We start from the raw sequence: 24333 nt of genomic DNA, 5'->3' as shown, positions 1-24333 counted from the left end.
TGCAGATATTGAAAAGGTATTTGAGGTGGAAGACATGTGTCCTCCCCCTAATCCCTATGCTGTGCTTATTGTGGGAGGACCAAGAGTAGATAAATTCTTTTTTAATTTTTATTAAAATTTAGTTAACAAGCAGTGTAATATTGGTTTCCTCACTTACACCGTGCACTCTTTAACACCCATCACCCATCTAGCCCATCCCCTGCCTTCCATCAACAAACCCTCAGTTTGTTCTCTATAGTTAAGAGTCTCCTGTGATTTGTTTCCCTCTTTTCTTTTCTTTCCCCCTTCCCATGTGTTCATCTGTTTTGTTTCTTAAATTCCCCATATGAATTAAATCATGTAATATTTGTCTTTATCTGGTTGACTTATTTTGCTTAGCATAATACATTCTAGCTCCATCCATGTCATTGCAAATGGCAAGATTTCATCCTTTTTATGGCTGAGTAATATTCCATTGTAAATATACCACATCTTCTTTATCCATTCATCAGTCAATGGACATTTGGGCTCTTTTCATAGTTTGGCTATTGTTGATAATGCTGCTATAAACATTGGTGTGTGTGTACCCCTTCAAATCTGGATAAATTCTATTTTTCTTGGCAGTTTTAAGCAACTCTGCAAGTAGAAAAAGAAGAATCATGTTCATTTCCAAAGCCACACCTTTTAGGAAGGGATGATTTCTAACTTACAGTAGCGAGCATCTTTTATGTTCCTTTGAATATCTTTTTGCCTCTTGTGTTGGAAGGAAAGCTGTTATTTATTTAAAACAATAAGCCTATGTTATAATTACTGTCATCAATGCTGTTTTGCATTAATTTACTGGCTCTGATTCTGCATTATAAGATCAATTGTTTAAGTAAATATTTTGTTTTCTGCATTAGGGCCATTCATTGAATTTGAAGAGATAGACTTGCCTGAGTTCTGGGGAGACATGGATAATCAGAAACATATTTATGAAGACTTTGACAAAGTGCGCTTAGAGATAAATGCATTACATGCTAGCAAAACCCAAAGCAAATTGTTAGAAACTCCAGAAGATCAACATAAACATGATGAACATACAGAATCAACACCACCAGAACAACAGAGAGGGACGACAGCAGAACAAGAACCAAACAGAATTTCAACCAAAGAACAAGAACAAGACAAAGAGTCTACTGGAAAAAAAGAACTATACAGAGAAATAGTAACAAAACAAACCCACACAGGGTCAACTCCAGAACAAGGATCAAGTAGAGAGTTAATAACAGAACAAAGACGACATAGTGATTCAGTAACAGAACAAGGACCACCACAAAGAGTATCATCTTCAAAGCAAGGAGTCCACATGGAATCAACTGCAGAACAAGGACACCACAGAGAATCAATAGCAGCACAAGGACCACACAGAGGGTCAATCTCAGAACAAGAATCACACAGAGAGTCAGTAACAGAACAAGGACCACACAAAGGGTCACGTGCAGAACAAGAACCATCTGGAGAGATAATTCCAGAAAAACAACAGGACATAGATTCAACTTTACAGTCAGGAAGAGGTAGTATCTTCAGAGAAAGTAGAAAATCTAGGGAGTCTGCTTCCTTTGAACATACTGAAATCCTCCCACAGGAAAAGAGGACTCAGGAGCAAATATATGAAGAGGAACTATTTGTGAGTCCTGAACTGCAAGAGGAGGTTCCAATATCAAGAAGAAAATATCATCTTTCAGGTAGTAATGCAGTTTTTCTATGACATTGGCTCCCTGTTTTGTGGAATGATTGTTAAAGTCTTTTCAGAAAATAATCATTTCAATTAACATTTTTTCTGGCATATCAGATCAATCAAACCTTAGACATATTTTGCTACTGAATATGCATCTAGGCCTTGAACAATCAATTAAATGCAAACCAGAATGTTTCTGTTTTCAATTTACCTAGAATTCCTTTTGCACAGGAAGCCCATTCATAAAGAAGTAATCTGGTGATGTTACATATAGAAAGCTTCACTGGACTCCTGAAAAGGCAGTAGAAGCCCTTTAGTTTTAAATGTAGCGTGTAATATTAGAAGCCACTTTTAAAAATGTCTTTTATTTCTTTTTTAAAATTTTTTTCTAGAGAGAAAGTGTGTGTGAGTAGGGGAGAAGGGAAGAAGGAGAGAGAGAATTCCAAGCAGGCTCCATGCTCAGTGCAGAGCTCAACACAGGGCTCCATCCTATGACCCTGGGATCATGACCCGAGCAGAAATCAAGAGAAGAATCAGACACTCAACCAACTGAGCCACCTAGATACCCCTAAAATTTTTTTTTGTTTCGACTATAAAATGGGTCTTGCTTTTTTCAGTTATATAAGATATATGTTCTAGAAACATTTCTGAAGGTTACATTGAAGACAGAAAGCACCCTGCATTTCAAATATTTATTCTGCAAAAGACTTTTCCTCTGAATTACCTATTCCAATGTATGTCTTTTTTTTTTTAATCTAACTTAGAGAGCCAAACTCAATACTGCTTAAGACCTCAGTTAGGCACAAATTTTTTTTTTAATTTTTTTTCAACGTTTATTTATTTTTGGGACAGAGAGAGACAGAGCATGAACGGGGGAGGGGCAGAGAGAGAGGGAGACACAGAATCAGAAACAGGCTCCAGGCTCTGAGCCATCAGCCCAGAGCCCGACGCGGGGCTCGAACTCACAGACCGCGAGATCGTGACCTGGCTGAAGTCGGACGCTTAACCGACTGCGCCACCCAGGCGCCCCGAGGCACAAATATTTTTAAAGTTCTGCTCTTTAATTTTAAAGTCCCACAGTCCCAAAGAAAATCCTTATTTAAAACTCCTAAGAAATGAGTAACCTGTGTTGTAGTTTCTACATTATCATTAACTAATTTGAAATCTCTCATTTTTTCAGCATGATGTTTATTCCTTCACAAAAAGGGCCACTAATTTCTGGCTCTCCTTATGTAGGAGGGATGCAGCTAGAAAAATTGTGAAGTTACTATTCAATTAGATGTTATTGGTGATGACTTGATTTTGGCTATGTGTAGCAGTGATTCAAAATGACAGTGTCTAAAAAAAACAAAAATAAAACAAAATAGCAATGTATAAACAGCATAGAAGTTTCTTTCCTTCTGATATAAAAGTCATGTGACAGCTCAGTCTCATGAAATCAGCAATGGCTCAAGTCCTATCTTGTGTCTCCCCTAACCACATAGTCCAGGATGGCTCACTAACATATCCACATTCTGACCAGAAGGTAAGGAGAAAGAAGAAGGGATAGGCATTACATCACTTGCTTACACATGACACTGGTCAGAATTTAGGCATTTGATGACACCTAGCTGTGACAGAGACTAGGAAATGTAGCCCTCATATTGAGTGGCCAGATTTGGGTACCAGGAATAGCTTTTGTCATAGAGCTGCTCTCAACAACTAGAGTTATTAAGTGATATCATTATGGTTGAGTGTGATATAACATATGTGGGAAATTATCTGATAGAAAGTTTTTAGTGTTCTGTATGCAAAACATTTTTCTCATTTATTAACTTAGGAATTTATCATAGAATATATAATGTCCAATTCAAAGGCCTTTTATTTTTTTTTCCAAGTTTTAATTTAAATTCCAGTTCATTATGGTACTTTCTCTTATACCTTTTAGAAACTACAAAAAAGGAAGTTCAGAAAGATCCATCTTGTGAAAAGTCCCAAAAAATAGAAGGAAAGTCATGGTCAGGTGACTCCTCATTTAATCCTCCTTTCATTTATACTCTAGAACAAAAACATTATGAAAGTGAAATTAAATTGTCCATGTTATGGAATGTATATTTTTTAGGTGAACTTTTGACATGTAACTGGAATATGGATTATATCAAATGCGAAGAAGAAGAACAAGCAAACTTACTCTACGGTAGCTCCAGGTTCACAGGTACATGTCAGCAACCAAATTAGGAAGGATAGATGGCAGTCCAGTTGATGAATTTAATTTACTGTGGTACCACATGAACTTAGCCAAGACACAATGGCAGGATGATCCTTGCATTATTTTGTCACTGAATTGATGGATCTAAATATATACAAGGTGGATGTTTTTGGTGGTAGTGTACATGTAGGCATGTGCTATTGATAAATGCTTTTCTGCCTTAAGTCATATGCATTAGTATATAATTTGTTTTGACCATTACATGGCCCTACAACTTCTTTGAAGCTATGATACAGGTGTGCAAAAGGAATCAGATATTGGCTATTAGAAATCAGTGGAAATCATTCCAGCTATTCCTCTCCCTGGTAGTCCCATAACTCAACATGTCAGACAGGTGAGAATATGTCATGTTTTTGAAGACTTATAAAGAAAGATCTACTCAACAACAGAGAGAGCAAAGAGTAACTTTTAGCTCTCAAATAAACCATGTATTAAACAATGATTATTCCAACCAGTACTCATATTACTACAATGCTATTTTATCATTTTATCTTTCATCAACAAGCAGTATATTTGATTACTAATTATATTAAGATTGTTTTCTTCCTATCAGCAAATTTTTTTTTCTCATTTAAGCCTGGGTCAAATAACAAACTTCCTATCCTCAAAATATTTTGGTAAAAATGCATGGCATTGGTCAAGCTCTTGTGGCCTATACTAGTTCATATTCTTCTTCTGGTCTTACTTCTTTATTTCAGTTTTGCTTTACGACCTACAAAATTGCATTGGTGATTATTTCAAGTCATGTCAATCTCATATGGAAGGCATGAGGGCATGAATGATTGAATCGATGAATAAATCAAACATAAGTCACTGGGCTGATATTTTATGAAATATGCTTCATAACATTGAGCTTGAAGATAAATATATTAGTCAAGACTCTTTGGGGGAGAGGTTGCAATGGTATTTATAGTTTGTTTAACTGTGAAGTCCAGACTACAGCTGGCTGCAGACACAAATGAATCCAAGGGCTCAATAATAGCAGCGAGACACCATCTTTGCTTCTCAGCCCCGTTCCTCTCTGTGTAACTTTCAGTTTTAGGTAGTTTTCTTCATGTTGTGGCAGATATATTTATAAGAGTATTGCTAAGCCTATATCCTACTAGTTCAGGAATCAGAATACAAAAAGAGTGATTCTTCCCCAATAGTTCCCCAAAAAAGTTCTGGGGCTCATTCTCATTGGCATATGTAGTGGATTACATTGCTGTCATATAGAAATCATTGGCCAGACCTATGTCACGTAGTCATTCTTGTCACGAGGGTGGGGGAGGCTGAGTGCCACCTGATTAATCTAAACTGACAGTGGGGAAGAGATGTTTTCCTCATGAAGGGAGCATGGATTCCTAACAGGAAAAAAGTAGCAGATGTTTATTACAATAAGTACTCGTATATTTTCTCTAAGCTTTAAGAAATTGTTCACTTTACTGTTTGTTGTATGTTTCTTGCTTAATAGACCTACATGCAATTATCAGAAATATTCAGTCTTACAAGGAAGTAAAAGGTGGGAGTGCTTTCAATGGAGTTTCCTTCGATCTGCTCCAGTTTGTGCAACTTCTGGAGACATTTGTTGGTGAAGATGCCCCCCTGAGTGTCAGTGAGACCCTCACATCCTTTTTTAAGAGGGGCTATGTTGAAACAAAAGAGGAGAAAATAAGTGGCTTAGAACAGGTGAGTAATATTATTTACCAATAAAACAGATGAGGTCGGAATGACAACAGCCTTGTGAGTTGACTGGACAAACATCCCTGCAGATGAGAAATTAAAGCAGAGTAGAATGGTCAAGGTCACACCCTAAATAAGCAATTAAGGGGGCTCGAACACAGGTCCCACAATCCCTGGGTCAGAGAAGCCTAGGGCTACACACACATAGACAGACCCCAGGCTCTAGCTTCTTCAGGCTGAAGTTGTCTTGACCTCTGATGGAGTCAGTGTCTGCTGCCAATGATCTTAAATGCAGATTTGTCTCTGTGTTAGAGGTGGAAGTCTTGCAGTTGAGTGGGGGAGCTCCTCCTAAGAAATTCAGCAAATTTCACTGAGTGAGCGAATTCTTTCTTGCAACAGGGACTGCTTCATGCATAATGTAATATGGTTCTGGATTTTGGAAATAAAAAGCCCTGTGTAAATCCAGTGTAACAGCACTAATACATTAAGGGTCCCTTTGGAATTGCTCCTCACCCTTCTCTACTCTGATTTAGGCCTTTTATCCTGCACATGGCCTCTTACTGTTTTTCCCACTTAATCCTCCTAGCACTCACTCCCAGCTGGCCTTGACTAAGGAGAGACTGGGTAGGGCAGTGGTTGGGAGTATGGCTTCTGGAGGCAGAGCACCTAGACTCAAACCATGGTTCTGCTGCCTTTTTGCTGTGTGACCTTGTGCCAGAGCCTTAACAGCAATGCTGGCTCAGTTGCCTTATTTTCAAATGAAGATATAATCGTCCTGACCTCACCAGGTTGATAGGAGAATTAAATGTGTTAATTCAAGTACTTAAACAGTGCCTGACCCATAATAAACCTTAACTATTATCATCTTCTTCAATTCTCTTGTCAGAAACCCTAAATAGTTATAGAATTGAGAACAGTGTTTAACCTGAAATAGACTTTCTTGGCCTCTTTTAACCCATGCACTCCAGCTCAGTTTCCCAAACCTGCCCTCCTGACTTGACTCATGCTGACCCAGTACTACCATCAGTTGAAGTCACTGCTGCCCCTCAAAGGCAGGCTCTCTGGTCAGAGAGAGCCTTTGAGCTCCTTTGAGCCATTCTAAGTATCTCAGTATCCAAGTTCCTCTAAAGTTGTAGAGGAGGGGCACCAGGGTGGCTCAGTCAGTTCAGGGTCTGACTCTTGATTTCGGGTCAGGTCGTGATCTCACAGTTCATGAGTTTGAGCCCCACATCAGGCTCTGCACTGACAGTGCAGACCCTGCTTGGGATTCTCTCTCTCTCCTTCACTCTCTTCCCCTGCTGTGTGCTCTCTTCTCTCTCTCTCTCTCTCTCAAAATAAATAAAATAAACTTTAAAAAATTATTTTAAAAAATAATAAAGTTGTAGAGGAAAGCTAAAGTCATCAGACATGAAAAGTATTCTCCAAACAACTGACCATTTAAAAAATTACTTTCCACATAGACATTATTAAACAACAAAAATTCAACTAACTTTAAAGATCAAATTGGTTTGATTCAACAACTCATGAGTTCAGCAACATCTCATCCAGCAATAGAAAGGAGCTCTGAAGGGCTGCAAGGTTTTTTAAAAGGCAGAAATGGGGCTGGGAAGGCAAATTATTACTAAAGAATGCATTTTTCCAGGAAGGTCGCCTTTCTAACAGGAACAGAAGGAGTCTATCAAGTGGATTATCTCACTAGTGCTGACTGGGTATTTCCATGATGACTGGTTGAAGGTTATGCCTGGGGAGCCGAAGGTGCACTTAGGTTAATTATTAAGCCATGATTTACTGACATGGGGCTTAGAACAAGCCTAGTGTCTCTTTTTTAACATCTCCCTACCTAACACCATCCATCCATCATAGCCCATTTCATACTTATGACCGTGGGATGTTGTAAACTTCTGATATTGACAATGCAACAAAATGGTGTCAAAGTAAAATTTAAGTTTTAAAACCTAGAATTTCATAAAGCCATGAAAGTGTTATTGCAAAACTGCTCAAAATGATTGCAGTCATTGGCAAATGAGGATCTGAGAGTCAGGTCCATTAACAAATGAAGAGCTTCATGGAACCAAGTAGGTACTTCATGGGGGTGATTTGAGTATCAATGAGATAATGGATAAAGAGAGGCCTTCAGATGTGGTATATATACACAGTGGAATACTACTCAACAATGAAAAAATAAAGAAATCTTGCCATTTGCAACAGTATGGATGGAACTGGATGGTATTATGCTAAGCAAAGTAAGTCAGTCAGAGAAAGATACCATGATTTCACTCATGTAGAATTTGAGAAACTCAACAGATGAACATAGGGGAAGGGAAGGAAAAATAAGATAAAAACAGGGAGGGAAACCATAAGAGACTGTTAAATTTAAAGAACAAACTGAGGGTTGCTGGACTAGGGGGCCGGGGGTGTGGGTTAAATGGGTGACAAGCGTTAAGGAGGGCACTTTCCGGGATGAGCACTGGGTGTCATATGCAAGAGATGAATCACTGGGTTCTTTCTATTCCTGAAGCCAGACTACACTTCATGTTAACTAACTTAAATGTAAATAACAAAAAGAGAGAGAGAGAGAGAGGCCTTCAGGAAAACTGAGGAAGTCCTTGACTAACTTTTGCAAAAATGACTGATTGCCCTATGGAAATGGTGTCCTATTGGGCAATCATATAATTTTAGGTAGGAAATATACTTAAAATAATTTTGTTCTACGAATTATCCCATAGTTGCAATTACATTTTGTTAAGCGATACTAGGCTTAGTAGTAGTTTTATTTTGCAAGAAGTTCCAATCAAACCTTTTCTACCATTTATTATATGCCACTCTGGTCTCCATTTTAAGTAGGTTGACTCAGAGAAGACTTTTCAGGTCTCAGTTCTTTGGATAATGAGTGCCTTTTAACTTATTTTTATCTGCCCCATGTTCCCTAACAGACAGCACACTCCTAGAGCATACGGTGCTGAGACAGACAGAAATGCCATGTCATCATCTCATGGGACAGTGGGGGCAGATATGCATGAGTCACCGATGAAGCCTGTGCAGACCCATAGCCGTTGTTAAATGAATGAGTTCTGGTGTATTTAGAGCTGTTGGAAGCAAAGACAGTGAGGGTCCCCACCAATGAGAGGTGACTAGATGACCTCAGATACCCAGGCTCTTGTCTTCAGTTCTGTCTGGGCTTTTCAAGCATTGGCAGTGATCTCCAAAAGTCTGGAATGCTTTGCAGGGCAGGGCTGGGTGAAGGACATGAGAGTGGTAAGGGTGATCAGGGATGCCCTTGTAAGGAGAAGCAGAGGCCCCTGCTGCCACTCCTCTGACCACCCCTCCAGTAGCATACAGAAGTTGTGTAAAGTGGCTTTATGTGCTCTGGTTCATTCCTGCCTGTTATGGTTCAGAACTTTTTAAAACTGAGCTTCATAACCAGACTGAATGATGGAGTTTTCCCAGTCCCCTTCCCCGGGAAGGTGCCTGGAAAGAGGAAGTTACCTTCCTACTTGGGAGTAGAGGTGAGAAGGGCCAACTGGCACCAATGATCACCCCAGCTGCAAGCAGTGACTGCTTGGTAAGGGACCACCAAACCTAGCAGAGGACAAAAAACAAGACCAGGTGCTGCAGGCCTTTCTGTTCAGCCCTATTTTTTTTAAGATTTATTTATTTTTGAGAGAGAGAGCACAAGCAGGGAAGGGGCAGAGCTGGGGGGAGGGGGGTGGACAGAAAATCCAAAGTGGGCTCTGCACTGACATCAGTGAACTCGATGCAGAGCTCGAACTCATGAACCATGAGATCATGGCCCAAGCTGAAGTTGGACACCCAACTGACTGAGCCACCCAGGTGCTCCCAGCCCTCCTTTTGCCTGACAAAATTGGGTTAGCCCTCAGGCCCATGAGACAGTCCCTGAGTTAATGCCTCAGAACTGTGTGGGAGCAGGTGGAGGAGGTGTATACATGAGGCACAACCTTGAAAACTGTCTCTAGCAGGAACACCTGATGCTCTAGCAGCTTCCCCAAGCTCCTGGGAAAGATTGCCTTTGTTGCATCCCTGGTAGACTCATAAGGAACTGTTGTTAATAAAATGTCCCCCTTTTAAATACCTTGATTTATAAGTCTCCGAGGAAGCATGCGTGAAAGGAGGGCAGAGAACTGAGCCTCAGGAATACTAATACTTAGGAAGCAGGGAAAGGACTGTCAGACAAAGCCCCTGAGAGCCAATTGTAGAGGTGTAAGAGCCAGCAGGAGGTTTGCCATGCTATGAAGTGCTTTGAGAAGGAATGCTTTGGAACAGGGGCTGGAGTACCTGGCTAGTCCTTGGGGACATCTGAGGACAGCAGGGCAGAAGGAACTTCTAAGACAGCAGCTGGTTTATCAAGTAAGATGAAAGAATCAGACCCCTGAGGTGCCAGGGGACCGAGGTCATGTCCCAAGGGCTGACAGAGACCTCAAGAGTGGATGCCCTCCCAGTAAACAATGTATGCTAGCTAGCTGATACCAGCACCTTCTTGGTGACCTGAAAGAATCTCCAGTTCTAGGGATTGGCCTTCCAAATGGCAAAGTACAGTAGAGGAACCATTTATAACTAACATTCATCTGTTTAAACTTGGGTGACAAAGTCTTAAATATGTTCAGCTACCTTGGGTCCCTTTGGCATTGGAGATGGCAGAGAGGATCATGTGAATGCAAGGTCTTCACTTCCTTTTACAACCTTGGGCTCTAGGATCCTCATGGAGGCTTTCTTACTAGATAGAGCACACAGCCCAGGCCCTGGCCTCTGCCTTAGACATCTATACCAAAGAGGTAAGGGCCACCTGGCCCTGCCTCCCCTGCTCCTCAGCCTGGAGAGCTGGTCTACATTTTACAGTTCAGTCTGTAGTCAGGATCCTCAGCAAAGTGACGTTACATCAGTCTCCACAGGGCTCAGGAGTTCTTTGATGCTGCCTCTACCCCAATAAGCAGTTCTTCTGTTGGCCCCCTTCCCATTGCTTTTATACAACTTTAAAGCATCAATACACCTGATGCATCTGTTTAAAAATTTTTAATTCTTTAGTAATATATATATATATATATATATAAACTTAAAATTTTAACCTGTATCCATTAAAAAATTTTAATTCTTTAATAAAATATATACATGAACTTAAAAAATAAAATAAAACAGGTGAGGTTACTATTATTAGTAAATCTCTAACCTCAGTTACTCCTAATGTGGCTTTTTAAAAATTTACAATCAAACTTACCATCTTATTTCAATGAGCATAGCCATTAAATATTTTATTTTATTGTCAAATGGTCCAAGATCACACTCCAGAGAATTCATTCCCCTAATAATAACATGATTGCTGGTGTCAAGAGATGGTTTATTGTACAGCTTTGTTTTTCCTCCTCTGAAGCTTGCAGAGCAGATTCTGAGGACCACATATGTGTATGTGCAAAAATGTGTGTGTGTGTGTGTGTGTGTGCACTGTTTATCTGCTTTGTGAATGCATTTACAAGTGCACATACCTAGAAGTACAATTATGATTTGAATATATATTTTTATTCATGTGAATCCAGGTATTACATATTTCCTAAAAACTTACTACTTACTTGAGTGATAGATAAATGCATACATGTTAGCTGATATAAACAATTTATGTGCTCTTTTGTGAAATATGTAAATTACATTCTCCAGGCATATCCATCAGCCTCATGAGACTTCTCAACCTAATTCTAGAGTTGATATCTCTTTTGCCTCCTCAATTGCAGTTCCCCCTTTTAAACAAATTCTATATATTCACTTTCTTTCAGTGATTAAATCTAGATAATAATTACTATTTTTTTAAGTTTATTTATTTATGTTGAGAGAGAGCACACAGTTGGGGAGGAGCAGAGAGAGAGAGAGGGACAGAGAGAGAATCCCAAGCAGGCTCTGCACGGTCGAGAGGCTCAAACTCATGAAACATGAGAGATCATGACGTGAGCAGAAGTTGGATGCTTAACAGACTGAGCCACCCAGGCATCCCGATAATATTTACCATCTGACTGATATTATAATTAATCTAGTAAAAAATCTAAAAGATAAATAAAACCAATGTCCAGTTAGGTCAATGTTAAATATAAAAAGTAATTTTTGAACAGGGTTGTTTTTCATTTTTTGAATACTGCCACTCATCCTCCTTAACTACATAGCATATCCCCCTCTCCACCCCGCAAGAAGCCAGGTCAAGCATACCATATGTTTATCACATTCCTGAGCAAACAGCAAGGGAGTGGAAAGGAATGAATCAAAGATTCTTAAGGAGTGTGACCCCCTTTCTAAGTTAATGTGTTTTAGTCCAATGCAGAGAATGCCTGTTTTTGTTTTTGTTTTTGTTTTTGGTCTAGAGGTGAAACAGAGAAATAGTATTTATAGTATTAACATTAAATGCTTCATTTTACCATTAATATCATGCTTAGTCCAAGTTTTTTCAATAAAGCTGTTTTTAGAAATAGTGCTTCACTTTGGGGGGAATAAACCTAGGATGGCAGCTAGCACAATAAATAGTGTGTCTTCTGTGCTTTGTTATTCGGTTTCTATCCTAGATTAGACATAATGCTTCCAGAGTCCGATGGGAACTTCTCCTAGAAGCCCTGTTTCAGAAGTGGGACAGTGATGGCTCAGGCTTCCTGGATCTGAATGAAGTTGATGAACTCTTGTACACATACAAGGAGGGAATGGAAAAAGAATCTATGAGGAAAGGTAAAAAGATAAGAATTTTCTCATTAAAGCTGTGGTAACAACTTGGTTTCAAGTTTTCCAGTACTATGTCATACATAGTTAAAACTCTCATTTTGAAGCCACAAGACACCACTTCACGGCTATTAGAATGGCTATAATTTTTTCAGTTTTATTGAGATAAAATTAACATATAACATTGTGTGAGTTTCAAGTGTACATGTGTTGATCTGATATCTTTATATACTCTGAAATGATTACCACAGCAGCATTAGTTAACACCTCTATCACTTCACATAATTACCATTTCTTTTTTGTGGTGAGACCATGTAAGATCTCTTCTCTTAGCAAACTTAAGTATATAATATTGTTAACTATAATCACCATGCTGTACATTGGATCCACAGAATTTATTCATCTTATAACAAGTGTATACCCTTTGACCAACAATCCCCCATTTCCCCCAACCCCATCCCCTAAGAACCACCATTTTACATTCTCAGTTTGGCTTTTTTAGATTCCACATATAAGTGATATCATACAGTATTTGTCTTTCTTTGTCTGATTTCACTCAGCATAATGCTTTCAAGATCCATCCATGGCAGCACTCTATCTTTTTCATGGATGACTAATACTCCTGTGTGTGTGTGTGTGTGTGTGTGTGCGCACGTGTGTGTGTGAATCACATTTGCTTTATCCATTCACTCACTGATGGTTAGTTTTTTTTCATACCTTGGCTATTGTGAATAATTTTGCAATGAACATGGTGATTCAGGTATCTCTTCGAGATAGTGATTTCATCTCTTTCCATTAGATACACAGAAGTGGAATTGCTGGACAATATGATAACTCTATTTTGTTAATGTTTTTTATTTGTTTGTTTTGAGAGAGAAAGAGAGAGGGCACAAGTGAGGGAGAGGGGCAGAGGGAGAGAGAGAGAATCTTAAGCAGGCTCCATGCTCAGCACTCAGCATGGAACTCAACGCAGGTTCGATCCCACAGCCATGGAATCGCAACCTGAGCCAAAATCAAGAGTCAGATGCTCAACTGACTTGAACCACCCAGACACCTCTATTTTTAATGTTTTGAAACGTCCATACTGTTTTTTATAGTAGTTGTACCAATTTACATTCCCACCGACAGTGCACACTGGGTCCCTTTTCTCCACATCTTTGCCAACACTTGTTATCTCTTGTCTTTTTGATAACAACAACTCTGACAGGTGTGATATGACATCTCATTGTGACTTTGATTTGCATTTCTCTAATTGTTAGTGATGTTGAGCATCTTTTCATGCACTTTTTGGTTATCTGCATGTCTCTGGAAAATTCAGTTTCTTTGCCCATTTTTAAATATTTTTTTCTGTTTAGGTGCATGAGTTCCTTATATATTTTGGATTTTCACCCCTTATCAGATATAGGATTTGCAAAAGTCTTCTATTCTGTAGGTTTCCTTTTCATTTTGTTGATTGCTTCTTTTGCTGTGTAGAATCCTCTTCGTTCAATGTACTTCACTTATTTACTTTTGCTTTTGTTACTTATGTTGTATGGCTATACTTTAAAAATAGAAAAATAGCAAGTGTTGACAAGGATGTAGAGAAGTTGCAACCCTTGTACCTTGTTGGTGGGAAGTGTAGAAAATGTCAGAGCTATCAGGAGTGTATTATGTTGTAGAGTGCTTTGTCCAAGACCTTAACTCTTATCTAGTTAGATTCCTTCCATGTGCCTAGCTACCCTCACTCTTGGGGTTAAAAAAATCCAAAGTATTCCTCAATTCTGCCTATTTTCTCTTCTTGTTTTATCTTTCTGCCTCTACAAGGTCCGATTCACCTCTCAAGTCGGTCTGGCTTGCAAGTTTCTCCTGAATTTACTAACTTAACCACTAAATTCTCCTTAATGACCTTTCTTGTCCTATACTACATCTTTCTCTTCTGATCAAACTTCCCAATAAAAAGTTACTAAAATTCTTATTCTAGTATAATAAGTTTCCTCATCCATTTGATTAGATTCTAGTATAAATGATTTTGCGTTTTACTGGGTTTAAGGATTTATCTGGTGACTCTTGCATATTAGATTTCCAATTCTTAAAGTGTATAGTAAGTGAAAGAAAGAATGATCAGGGTTAGTTAAGTTCTTCAACCTTTTAAAAAATTATTGTATTCGTTTATCTTCAAATGCACCTAAGTTTATCAATTGTCATGTGTTCTTCATTCACTACATCTTCTGCAAACTTGACATTAAACTACACTACTTGTCTTAGACTGCATCCAAAGAATGGAATTTCAAAGGGCACAATGAGATGGTTTCCACTTATAAAGTGGGAAAATTTTATAATATAAAATCATGTTCTATAGAGGAAAAACACCACACAATGGTCAGGAGAGCTGGGTTCCAATACTGGATCTTTCACTTAATGGTCACAGGACCAAAGACAAGTTACTGAACCTCAATAGATTCAGGGGTCCTCATTTGTAAAATGAAGGAGTTAGACGTGATAATTTCTAGAATTTAAGAAACCTGAGGATGACATTATAAGGAAGTTCCAATATATATGAGTGAAGTACAGCAATAGGGATAGGTAGAAAGTATAAAATGTAATGGGTTAAGCCCAGCAAATGAGAATGAGGAAAGTAATGAGGAGGCAGAAAGTGCTGCCAGAAATAAATTTCTGCAAGCAGGAAGAACAAATTATTCTCTGCAAGGGTAGGCTTATACAAAATGACTCTCTCTGAACACATGTTGGTAGCCACCTGGCCTGAGGAGATGATTGCTGAGCTGATGGCCATATGGAAGAAGAAAGGCAGATTTAGCTTCTTTTAAAAAGGGAGAAAATTCTAAATTCAAACATTAGCTAATAACTGATCAGCAAATCTTCAAATAGCTCTTTGTTTCATTTTGTTTTGTTTTGCTCTACCCTTCTTATCTATTTCTGTTTCCAAGATTAAAAATTGGATAAAAATTGGAGAAATAGGATAAAGCCACAGAATTAGAAGTGCCTATAAATGTTTCTGCTGGTATTCTCAAAATGGAAGTTGTCTATATAGAGGGGGCAACTTGAAACTTTTAGCTGGTAATTTCCCTGTTTATTCTTGTCTAATACAGCTCAATCTTTAGAGGAGAAATATTACATATAAAATCTGTAAAACATGTGACCTGTCTACACTGTAGAACTTAATGGAATAGATCACTCTTTCCCCATTACTTCCCATGGAATAGCTTTTAACATTTCTGGATATATATACCCTCTAATTTCCTATTAAATGATAAAATTTACTTTAATATAAAAATTTCTATATAAGTAGGACATTTAACTCTCTTAAAGTTATGAGATTTTGTCCATTCTTCAGTGGATCCTGAGAAACTTAACAGAAGACCATGGGGGAGGGAAAGGGAAAAAAAAAAAAAGGTTAGAGAGGGAGGGAGCCAAAACATAAGAGACTCTTAAAAACTGAGAACAAACTGAGGGTTGATGGGGAGTGGGAGGGTGGGGAGGGTGGGTGATGGGTATGGAGGAGGGCACCTGTTGGATGACCACTGGGTGTTGTATGGAAACCAATCTCACAATAAATTTCATATTTAAAAAAATAATAAAATAAAATAAAATAAAATGTTATGAAATTTTTGTGATGCATTTTGTAACCAAATTCCAGAAATCTTGAACACTTGTGAACCATGTTTATTTAGAAAATCTCATGGAAAAACTCACATAGTGTTTTTTTTAATATTTATTTATTTTTGAGAGAAAGAGCAAGCAGAGGAGGGGCAGAGGGAGAGAAAGAGAATCCCAAGCAGGCTCCACACTGTCAGCGCAGAGCCCAATGAGGGGCTCAAACCCACCAACTGTGAGATCATAACCTGAGCTGAAATCGAGAGTCGGACGCTTAACCGACTGATCCACCCAGGCATCCCACATAGTGTTTTTTAAAGAAACTGAAAACCGGACATATAGTTAGTGTAAAACAACTGCTGTTTCTTTACTCTGCAACAAGGGATCTTTAAGAAACTCTTCAGTCTTTCCTTGATTGTCGTGTCTTTGACAATTTGAAGATTATAGGCTGTTTGTTTATAGTATGTCCTCCTTTTAGGTTGGTCTAATGTTTCCTTATGATTAAATTCAGATTATTCATCTTTACCAGGAATGTCATGTAAGTGATGCTATGTTCTTCTCATTGAATCCTAGCAGAAGTCCCATGATAATAACATGATGTCTGTGGAGTTTCTTCAAAAAATTAAAAATAGGACTACCCTATAATCCAGTAGTCAAACTACTGGGTATTTACCCAAAGAATACAAAAACACTATTTCAAAAAGGTACATGCACCCCTATGTTTATTGCAGCATTATTACAATAGCCAAACTATGGAAGCAGCACAAGTGTCCATGATAGATGAATGGATAAACAAGTGAAATCTTATGGTATTTGTCTTTGACGGGCTTATTTCACTTGGCATTATACTTTCTAGCTCCATCCATGTTGTTGCAAATGGTAAGATTTCATTCTTTTATATAGCTGAATAATTCAGCCATAATTTGTTAAGAAACAAACAAGCAAAGGGGAGAAGAGAGAGACAAGCCGAAAAACAGACTCTTAACTATAGAGAACAAATAGATGGTTGGGGGGGGGGGGGGTGTGTGGCACGGCTAGGTGAAATAGTAGCTGAAGGGCATTAAAGACTAACTTATCTTGATGAGCACTGAGTAACATATGGAATTGTTTAATCACTATGTTGCACCTGAAACCAATGTAACACTGTATGCTAACTATACTGGAATTAAAAAAAAATTTTAAAGATGATATCAGTCCCTTCCATTTAAAAATTACTCTTTCTCCCTTTGTAATTAATAGATTTTTTTTGTGGTTGTACTTTGAAATCATAGAAACATTCCCTTTTTTCTTTTTAAATATTTTATTTTTAAGTAATCTCTACACCCAATGTGGGGTTTGAATTTACAACCCCAAGATTAAGAATCCCACACTCTACTGACTGAGCCAGCCAGGTGCCTCAGAAACATTCTCTTCCTTATCAAACTTTTTATTTATTTGTTATAACAATATGTATTCATGGTTTCCTATTTTATCCAACATGTTGTAATCCAACACTATCATTATTTATTTTAATGTTCCTATTGTCTCAGATTTGACCAATGGGAGTCCTTTCAGTCTGAATTTTATGTCTTCCCCTTCCCTCCAATATTCTATTATGAAAAATTTCAAACATACAGCAAAGCTGAGAGAATTTTATAGTGAACACCTATATATCCATCACCTAGATTCTATCATTAACATTTTATTACACTTTTAAAAATTGTTTATTCATCTCTTTATCCCTCCATTTCTCTTATTTTTTTATACATTTCAAAATAAATTGCTGACCCCAATACACTCCTCCCTAAACACTTCGGCATGTGTATCTTTAATTAGAATTCAATATATGTTAACAGCTTTTTTTCTTTTGAGGTAAAATTAAACAAATGAAACACAAATTTTAAGTGTACATTCACTGAGTTTTGGCAAATACATAGATTGTGTATCCAATACCCCTATTAAGATATAGAACACTAAGTTCCCTCATGCCTCTTTCTCACTCAATCCCCACCACCCAATCCCCAAGACAACCACCCTTCTGGTTGTTTTCCACTACAGATATGTTTTATCTCTCTGAGTTCATATATATGGAATCATTTGTATGTACCCTTTTGTGTAAGGCTTCTTTCACTCAGCATATTTTTTTTTCTTGAGATTCTTACATGTTGTTTTGTGTACCAACAATTTCCTTATTTTGTTTGTTTGTTTGTTTGTTGAGTAGTATTCTGTTGTATGAATAAACTATAGGTTGTTAGTCCATTCTTCAACTGGTAGTCATTTAGACTGATTTCATTTCTTGGCTATTATGAATAAAGATGCTATAAACAATCTTGCACAAATCTTTTGTGCAGATACATGTTTTTATTTCTTTTATAATAAATACCAAGCAGTGTGATTTCTGGGCTATAGGGTAGATATATTTTTAGTTATATTAAGAAACTGACAGAATATTTCCTGTGTCCTTTTAACATGTATCCATCATTCTTTGAGTACTTCCTTGCTTTACACAATGAGATGTTCTAGATTCATCTTATACTTTCCTACTGCCAGCATGGAATCACCCATTTCTCTAAGGAACCTTGGTTTCTTTTAGTGGAGAATCGTATTTAGAGGCCAAGATCTTGGTTCTTTTTTTTTTTTAATGTACAATTTTAATGATTTTAAAAATTTATTTATTTATGTATGTATTTGTTTATTTTTGAGAGAGTGAGTGTGAGTGAGGGGCAGACAGAGGGAGAGAAAGAGAATCCCATGAGGTGCACAGAGAAAGGGAGAGAGAGTGCAGAGCCCAGAGCAGGGCTCCAGCTTACCCAATGTGGGGGCTTGAACTCACAAATCATAAGACCATGATCTGAGCCGAAATTGGATGCTTAACCGACTGAGCCACCCAGACATCCCAAGATCTTGGTTCTATACATGCTCATTGCTTCCAGGTCCCTGCTCCCAAGTTTCTCATAGGGAGTGTGTGTGTGTGTGTGTGTGTGTACACAAAAATTTACATCTGTACATATCTCTGTAAATATCTATTAATATTAAAAGCTGTAAGTTCAAGGCACCTGCCTGGCTCAGTTGGTGGAGCATGTGGCTCTTGATCTCAGGGCTGTAGGTTTGGGGCCCATATTGGGTGTAGAGATTACTTAAAAGTAAAATCTGTAAAGAAAAAAATAACTGTAAGTTCACACTCATACCTCCAAGTCCAAAATAGTAACAGAGTTCATTCTAGTTTTCTCCCTTTTTGTAGCTCTCTTCTTCTCTCTTGCTTGTATTATCCTAAATTTGTTTATTTATCTAATCAGTCCTCTTGTATGGAACTAATCTCCCATCACACTGTCCTCTCCCCCACACTGATGTTCTTTCCTTCTCACTACACTTAAGTCTCAAGACCCTGTATTAACCTCCCTTCCCCCAGTTGCCCTCCTTACTCTGCTCAGGCTCTAACATCCCACAACAGATTCCTCCCCCACATACCTCACGTGGATGCCTCTCATACATCCCCTTAAGTTCTGGCATTCTGTGACAAGGGACCTTTTCATGTAGATGCTCTCCTATATCAAACTTCTGATTCCTCATGCTGAGCTAAGTCCTACCTGGAAGACCTCATTTTGCTTGGGTCCTGATTCCCCATGCTGGGCTGTCCCTATACACAGACACCCTCCTCACTCTGTTTATGTTCTGACTTCCAAAATCAAACTGTCCTTCCATTTGGATGCCCTTCTCACTCTTCTCAGGCCTAATACCCCATGTTGGGCATCTACCCCATGTGGGTATCCTCTTCATCCTGCTTGGGTTCTCACACCCCAAGCCAAACCACCTCTGCAGGGCCACCCTCTTCACTCACATAGGCTGAGATTGCCCTTGCACCTGGGTAACATCCTCACCTGCTCAGGCTCTGACAACCCATGCCTATCACTTCCTGAACAATGCCCTCCTTACCCCACCGGATTTCTGCTACCCTATTCTGGGCCACCGGGCTTACTTTGACCAGGAGCAAATGCTTACCATGCCTTACCTCACCAATGGCTTTAGGACCTAATTGTTCAAGAAGGGAAAGGAATAAAAAGAGGAGGAGAAAGAGGAGGAGGAAGAGGAGGAGGAAGAAATGGAAGAGGAAGAACCCACAAGTTAATTTAATTCAAGACTATATCAGTTAGGACCCTTTGAGTTCAAGTAATAGGAAGCCCAGCCTAGAGTGGTTAAACCAAAAAAAAAACTTTGTTGGTTCATATGATAGAAAAGTCCAGGGCTAGTTCAGAACACAGATTTGGGAGTTCAAATAATGACATGAGGACAAGTGTCTGCTTCTTTCTTTTTCTTTTTCAGTCTGATCTTGCTCTGTTCTATGTTTTGACTCATCTTCATACAGCCTTCCCCCTTGTCGAGTCCAGGTACAATCTCACATCCTCCAGTCCAGTGGGAATAAAAAGGAAAATATCCTCTTGCTAGCAAAGGGTTTGGCATTAGTCTGGACTAAACCAACCACTCTGCCTGAAGGAATAGAATGTCCTGACTGGTTTAGGCCTGAGATGCATGCTACATCTCTAGAACCATGATTGGAATCCTACTCAAACAAACGAAGTGAGATGAGAATGGAGTAGTTTCCCCAAAACAAAATTTGGGATATTAGTAATAGAAAGACAAATGGATGTGATAGAGCAAAAATTAACAAAAGTTCACACTAGAGGGGAGAAGTTAAGATGACGGAGAAGTAGGGGGACCTTGGGCCTTCTTCATTCCTCAAACACAGCTGTATTGAGGTCAGGTCACTTGGAGCACCCAGGAAATCGATCTGTGGACTGGAAGAAGGATCTCCCTGTTTGGAAGGCGATAGTGTGGCAGGTGCGAGGCTCATTTTAACAGACAAATCAAAGCACGCCTAGTTGAATATCCAAACACTCCCAACTGTAAGCAAGGAGGAGCTCTGTAGAGGACTGACAAGTGGGAAAGAGCAGCCAAAATGCAACAGCAGAGGGTAAACAGCATACATCAAAAAAACTTCCTAAAGTGCCAGGCTCTTGACAGTGTATGACCCCTTTTTAATACAGTATTATTCTCAGGTGAAGGAAACATAGCAAGCTTTCAAAACATGCAAAAGACAGAAACTTAGCCAAAATGGCAAGTGGGAGGAATTCTTCTCAAAAGAAAGGTCAAGAAGAAATCACAGCCAGGGACTTGCTCAAAATAGATATAAGCAATATATCTGAAAAATAATTTAGAGCAATAGTCATAAGACTACTAGCTGGGCTTGAAAAAAGCATAGAAGACACCAGAGAAACCCTTCCTGCAGAGCTCAAAGATCTGAAAACTAGTCAGGCTGAAATTAAAAATGCTATAACGGGGTTGCAAAACCAACTGGATATATTCACAGTGAGGATTGAAGAAGCAGAGGAGAGAATAAGTGATATAGAAGATAAATTTATGGAAAATAATTAAGTTGAAAAGAAGAGGGAAAGAAAACTAATAGATTACTAAGGGAAACTTAGGGAACTCAGTGATTCTAGAAAGCAAAAACAATATCCATATCATAGGAGTCCCAGAAGAAGAAGAGTGGGGAAAAGAGGCAGAAGGTTTATTTGAACAAATTTTAGCTGAGAACTTCCCTAATTTGGGGAAGGAGATAGGCATTCAAGTCCAAGAAGCACAGAGAATGCCACTCAAAATCAACAAAAATAGATCAATACCATGGCATATTATAGTGAAATTTGAAAATACAAAGATAAAGAGAGAATTCTGAAAGCAGCTAGGGACAAAAGTTCCTTAACCTACAAGGGTAGACACATAAGGTTAGAGGCAGACCTGTCCACTGAAACTTGGCATGCCAGAAGGGAGTGGGAGGAAATATTCAACGTGCTGAATGGGAAAAATATGCAACCAGGAATTCTTTATCCGGCAAGGCTGACATTCAGAATAGGAGAAATAAAAAGAGTTTCCCAGACAAACAAAAACTAAAGGAGTTCATGACCACTAAACCAGCCCTGCAAGAAATTTTAAGGAGGACTCCACAACTCTACAGGTAAAATAATGGCACTAAATTCATGCCTTTCAAAAATCACTATGAATGTAAATGGACTAAATGCTCCAATCAAAAGACAGAGGGTATCAGCATTGATAAAAACAAGACTCATCTATATGTTTCCTACAAGAGCCTCATTTTAGACCTAAAGACACCTTCAGATTGAAAGTGAGGAGATGGAGAACCATCTATCATGCTAATGGACATCAAAAGAAAGCCAGAGTAGCCATACTTATATCAGAAAAACTGGATTTTAAAACAAAGACAATAACAAGAGACGAATAAGGTCATTATATCATAATTAAGGGGTATATTGATCAAGAAGTACTAACAATTATAGGGGTGTCTAGGTGACTCAGTCGGTTAAGTGTCCAAGTCTTCATTTTGGCTCAGGTCATGATCTCACACTTTGTGAGTTCAAGCCCTGCATCAGGCTCTATGCTGACAGTGTGGAACCTGCTTGGGATTATTGGTCTCCTTCTCTCTCTACCCCTCCCCCAATCTCTCTCTCTCTCTCTCTCTCTCACACACACACACACACACTTTCTCTCTCTCTTTCTCTCAAAATAAATAAATAAACATTTAAAAAAATTTTAAAGACAAAGTACTAACAATTGTAAATATTTCTGCCTCCAACTTGATACACCCAAATATATAAATTAATTAATTAAAAACATAAAGAAACTCATTGATAATAATACTAAGAGACTTTAACACTCTACTTACAGAAATGGGCAGATCATCTGAGCAGAAAATCAACAAGGAAACAATGGCTGTGAATGACATTCTGAACCAGATGGACTTAACAGATATATTCAGAACATTTTATCCAAAAGCAGCAGAATACACATTCTTCTCTAGTGCACATGGGACATTCTCCAGAATAAATCACATACTGGGTCACAAACCAGTCCTCAACAAGCACAAAAAGATTGAGATCATACCGTGCATATTTGCAGATCACAACACTATGAAACTTGAAATCAACCACAAGAAAAAATTTGAAAAGCCCTCAAATACATGGAGGTTAAAGAACATCCTACTAAAGAATTAATGCGTTGACCAGGAAATTAAAGAAGAAATAAAGAAATACATGGATGCCAATGAAAATGAAAACATGACAGTCCAAACCCTTTGGGATGCAGCAAAGGCAGTCCTAAGAAGAAAGTATATTACAATTCAGGCCTATCTCAAGATGCAAGAAAGGTCCCAAATCAACAATATAACCTTGCACCTAATTGCTAGAAAAGGAAGAGCAAATAAAGTCTAAAGCCAGCAGAAGAGAAATAATAAAGATTAGAGCAGAAATAAATGATGTAGAAACAGACAAAAAAGAAAGTAGAACAGATCAACAAAACTAAGAGCTGGTTCTTTGAAAGAATAAACAAAGTTGATAACCCCCTAGCCAGACCTATCAAAAAGAAAAGAGAAAGGACCCAAATAGATAAAATCACAAACGAAAGAGGAGAGATCACAACCAACACCACAGAAATACAATTATAAGAGAATAAAAGAACACTATGAAAAACTATATGCCAACGAACTGGACAATATGGAAGAAATGGATAAATTCCTAGAAATTCACAAACTACCATAACTGAAACAGAAAGAAATACAAAATTTGAACAGACCCATAACCAGCAAAGAAATTGAACCAGTAATCAAAAATGTCCCAACAAACAAGTCCTGGGCTAGATACCTTCCCAGGGGAATCCTATCAGACATTTAAAGAAGAGTTAATACCTATTCTTCTCAAACTGTTCCAAAAAATAGAAATGGGAGAAAAACTTTCCAAATTCATTCTCTGAGGCCAATATTACCCTGATTCCAAAACTAGACAAAGACCCACTAAAAAGGAGAATTACAGGCCAATTTTCCTGATGAACACGAATGCAAAAATTCTCAACAAGATACTAGCAAACTGGATCCAACAATACATTAAAAGACTTATTCACCATGATCAACTGGGATTTATTTCTGTGATGCAGGGCTGGTTCAATATTTGCAAATCAATCAACATGATACATCACACTAATAAAAGAAAGGATAAGAACCACATGATCCTGTCAACAGATGCAGAAAAAGCATTTGACAAAATATACCATCCATGCTTGATAAAAACCCTCAACAAAGTAGGGATAGATGGAACATGGCTCAACATCATCAAAGCCACGTATGAAAGACCCACAGCTAATAAAATCCTCAATGAGAAAAACTTTCCCCTACGGTCAGGAACAAGACAAGGATGTCCACTCTCACCATTACTATTTAACATAGTACTGGGATTCTTAGCCTCAGCAATGAGACAACAAAAAGAAATAAAGAGCATAAAAATTGCAAGGAAGAAATCAGACATTCACTATTTGCAGATAATATGATACTCTGTGTAGAAAACCTGAAAGACTCCACCAAAAATTGCTAGAACTAACAAAGTCGCGGGAT

At 38.3% G+C, this 24333-nt stretch overlaps 1 protein-coding gene across 1 annotated transcript in view; it reads left to right on the top strand.

Annotated features, from left to right (window-relative positions):
* Positions 1 to 24333, top strand: part of EFCAB5 (EF-hand calcium binding domain 5) — a 194975-nt gene that overhangs the window by 124173 nt on the left and 46469 nt on the right. Inside the window, 5 exon segments of the mRNA XM_043585552.1 lie at positions 882 to 1706; positions 3627 to 3701; positions 3801 to 3893; positions 5401 to 5615; positions 12164 to 12320. Coding sequence (XP_043441487.1) covers positions 882 to 1706; positions 3627 to 3701; positions 3801 to 3893; positions 5401 to 5615; positions 12164 to 12320 — 1365 coding nt within the window.

The sequence above is a fragment of the Prionailurus bengalensis genome, chromosome E1 (genome assembly GCF_016509475.1).
Source record: "Prionailurus bengalensis isolate Pbe53 chromosome E1, Fcat_Pben_1.1_paternal_pri, whole genome shotgun sequence".
Taxonomy (NCBI): domain Eukaryota; kingdom Metazoa; phylum Chordata; class Mammalia; order Carnivora; family Felidae; genus Prionailurus; species Prionailurus bengalensis.
This window is presented reverse-complemented; position numbering and strand designations above follow the sequence as displayed.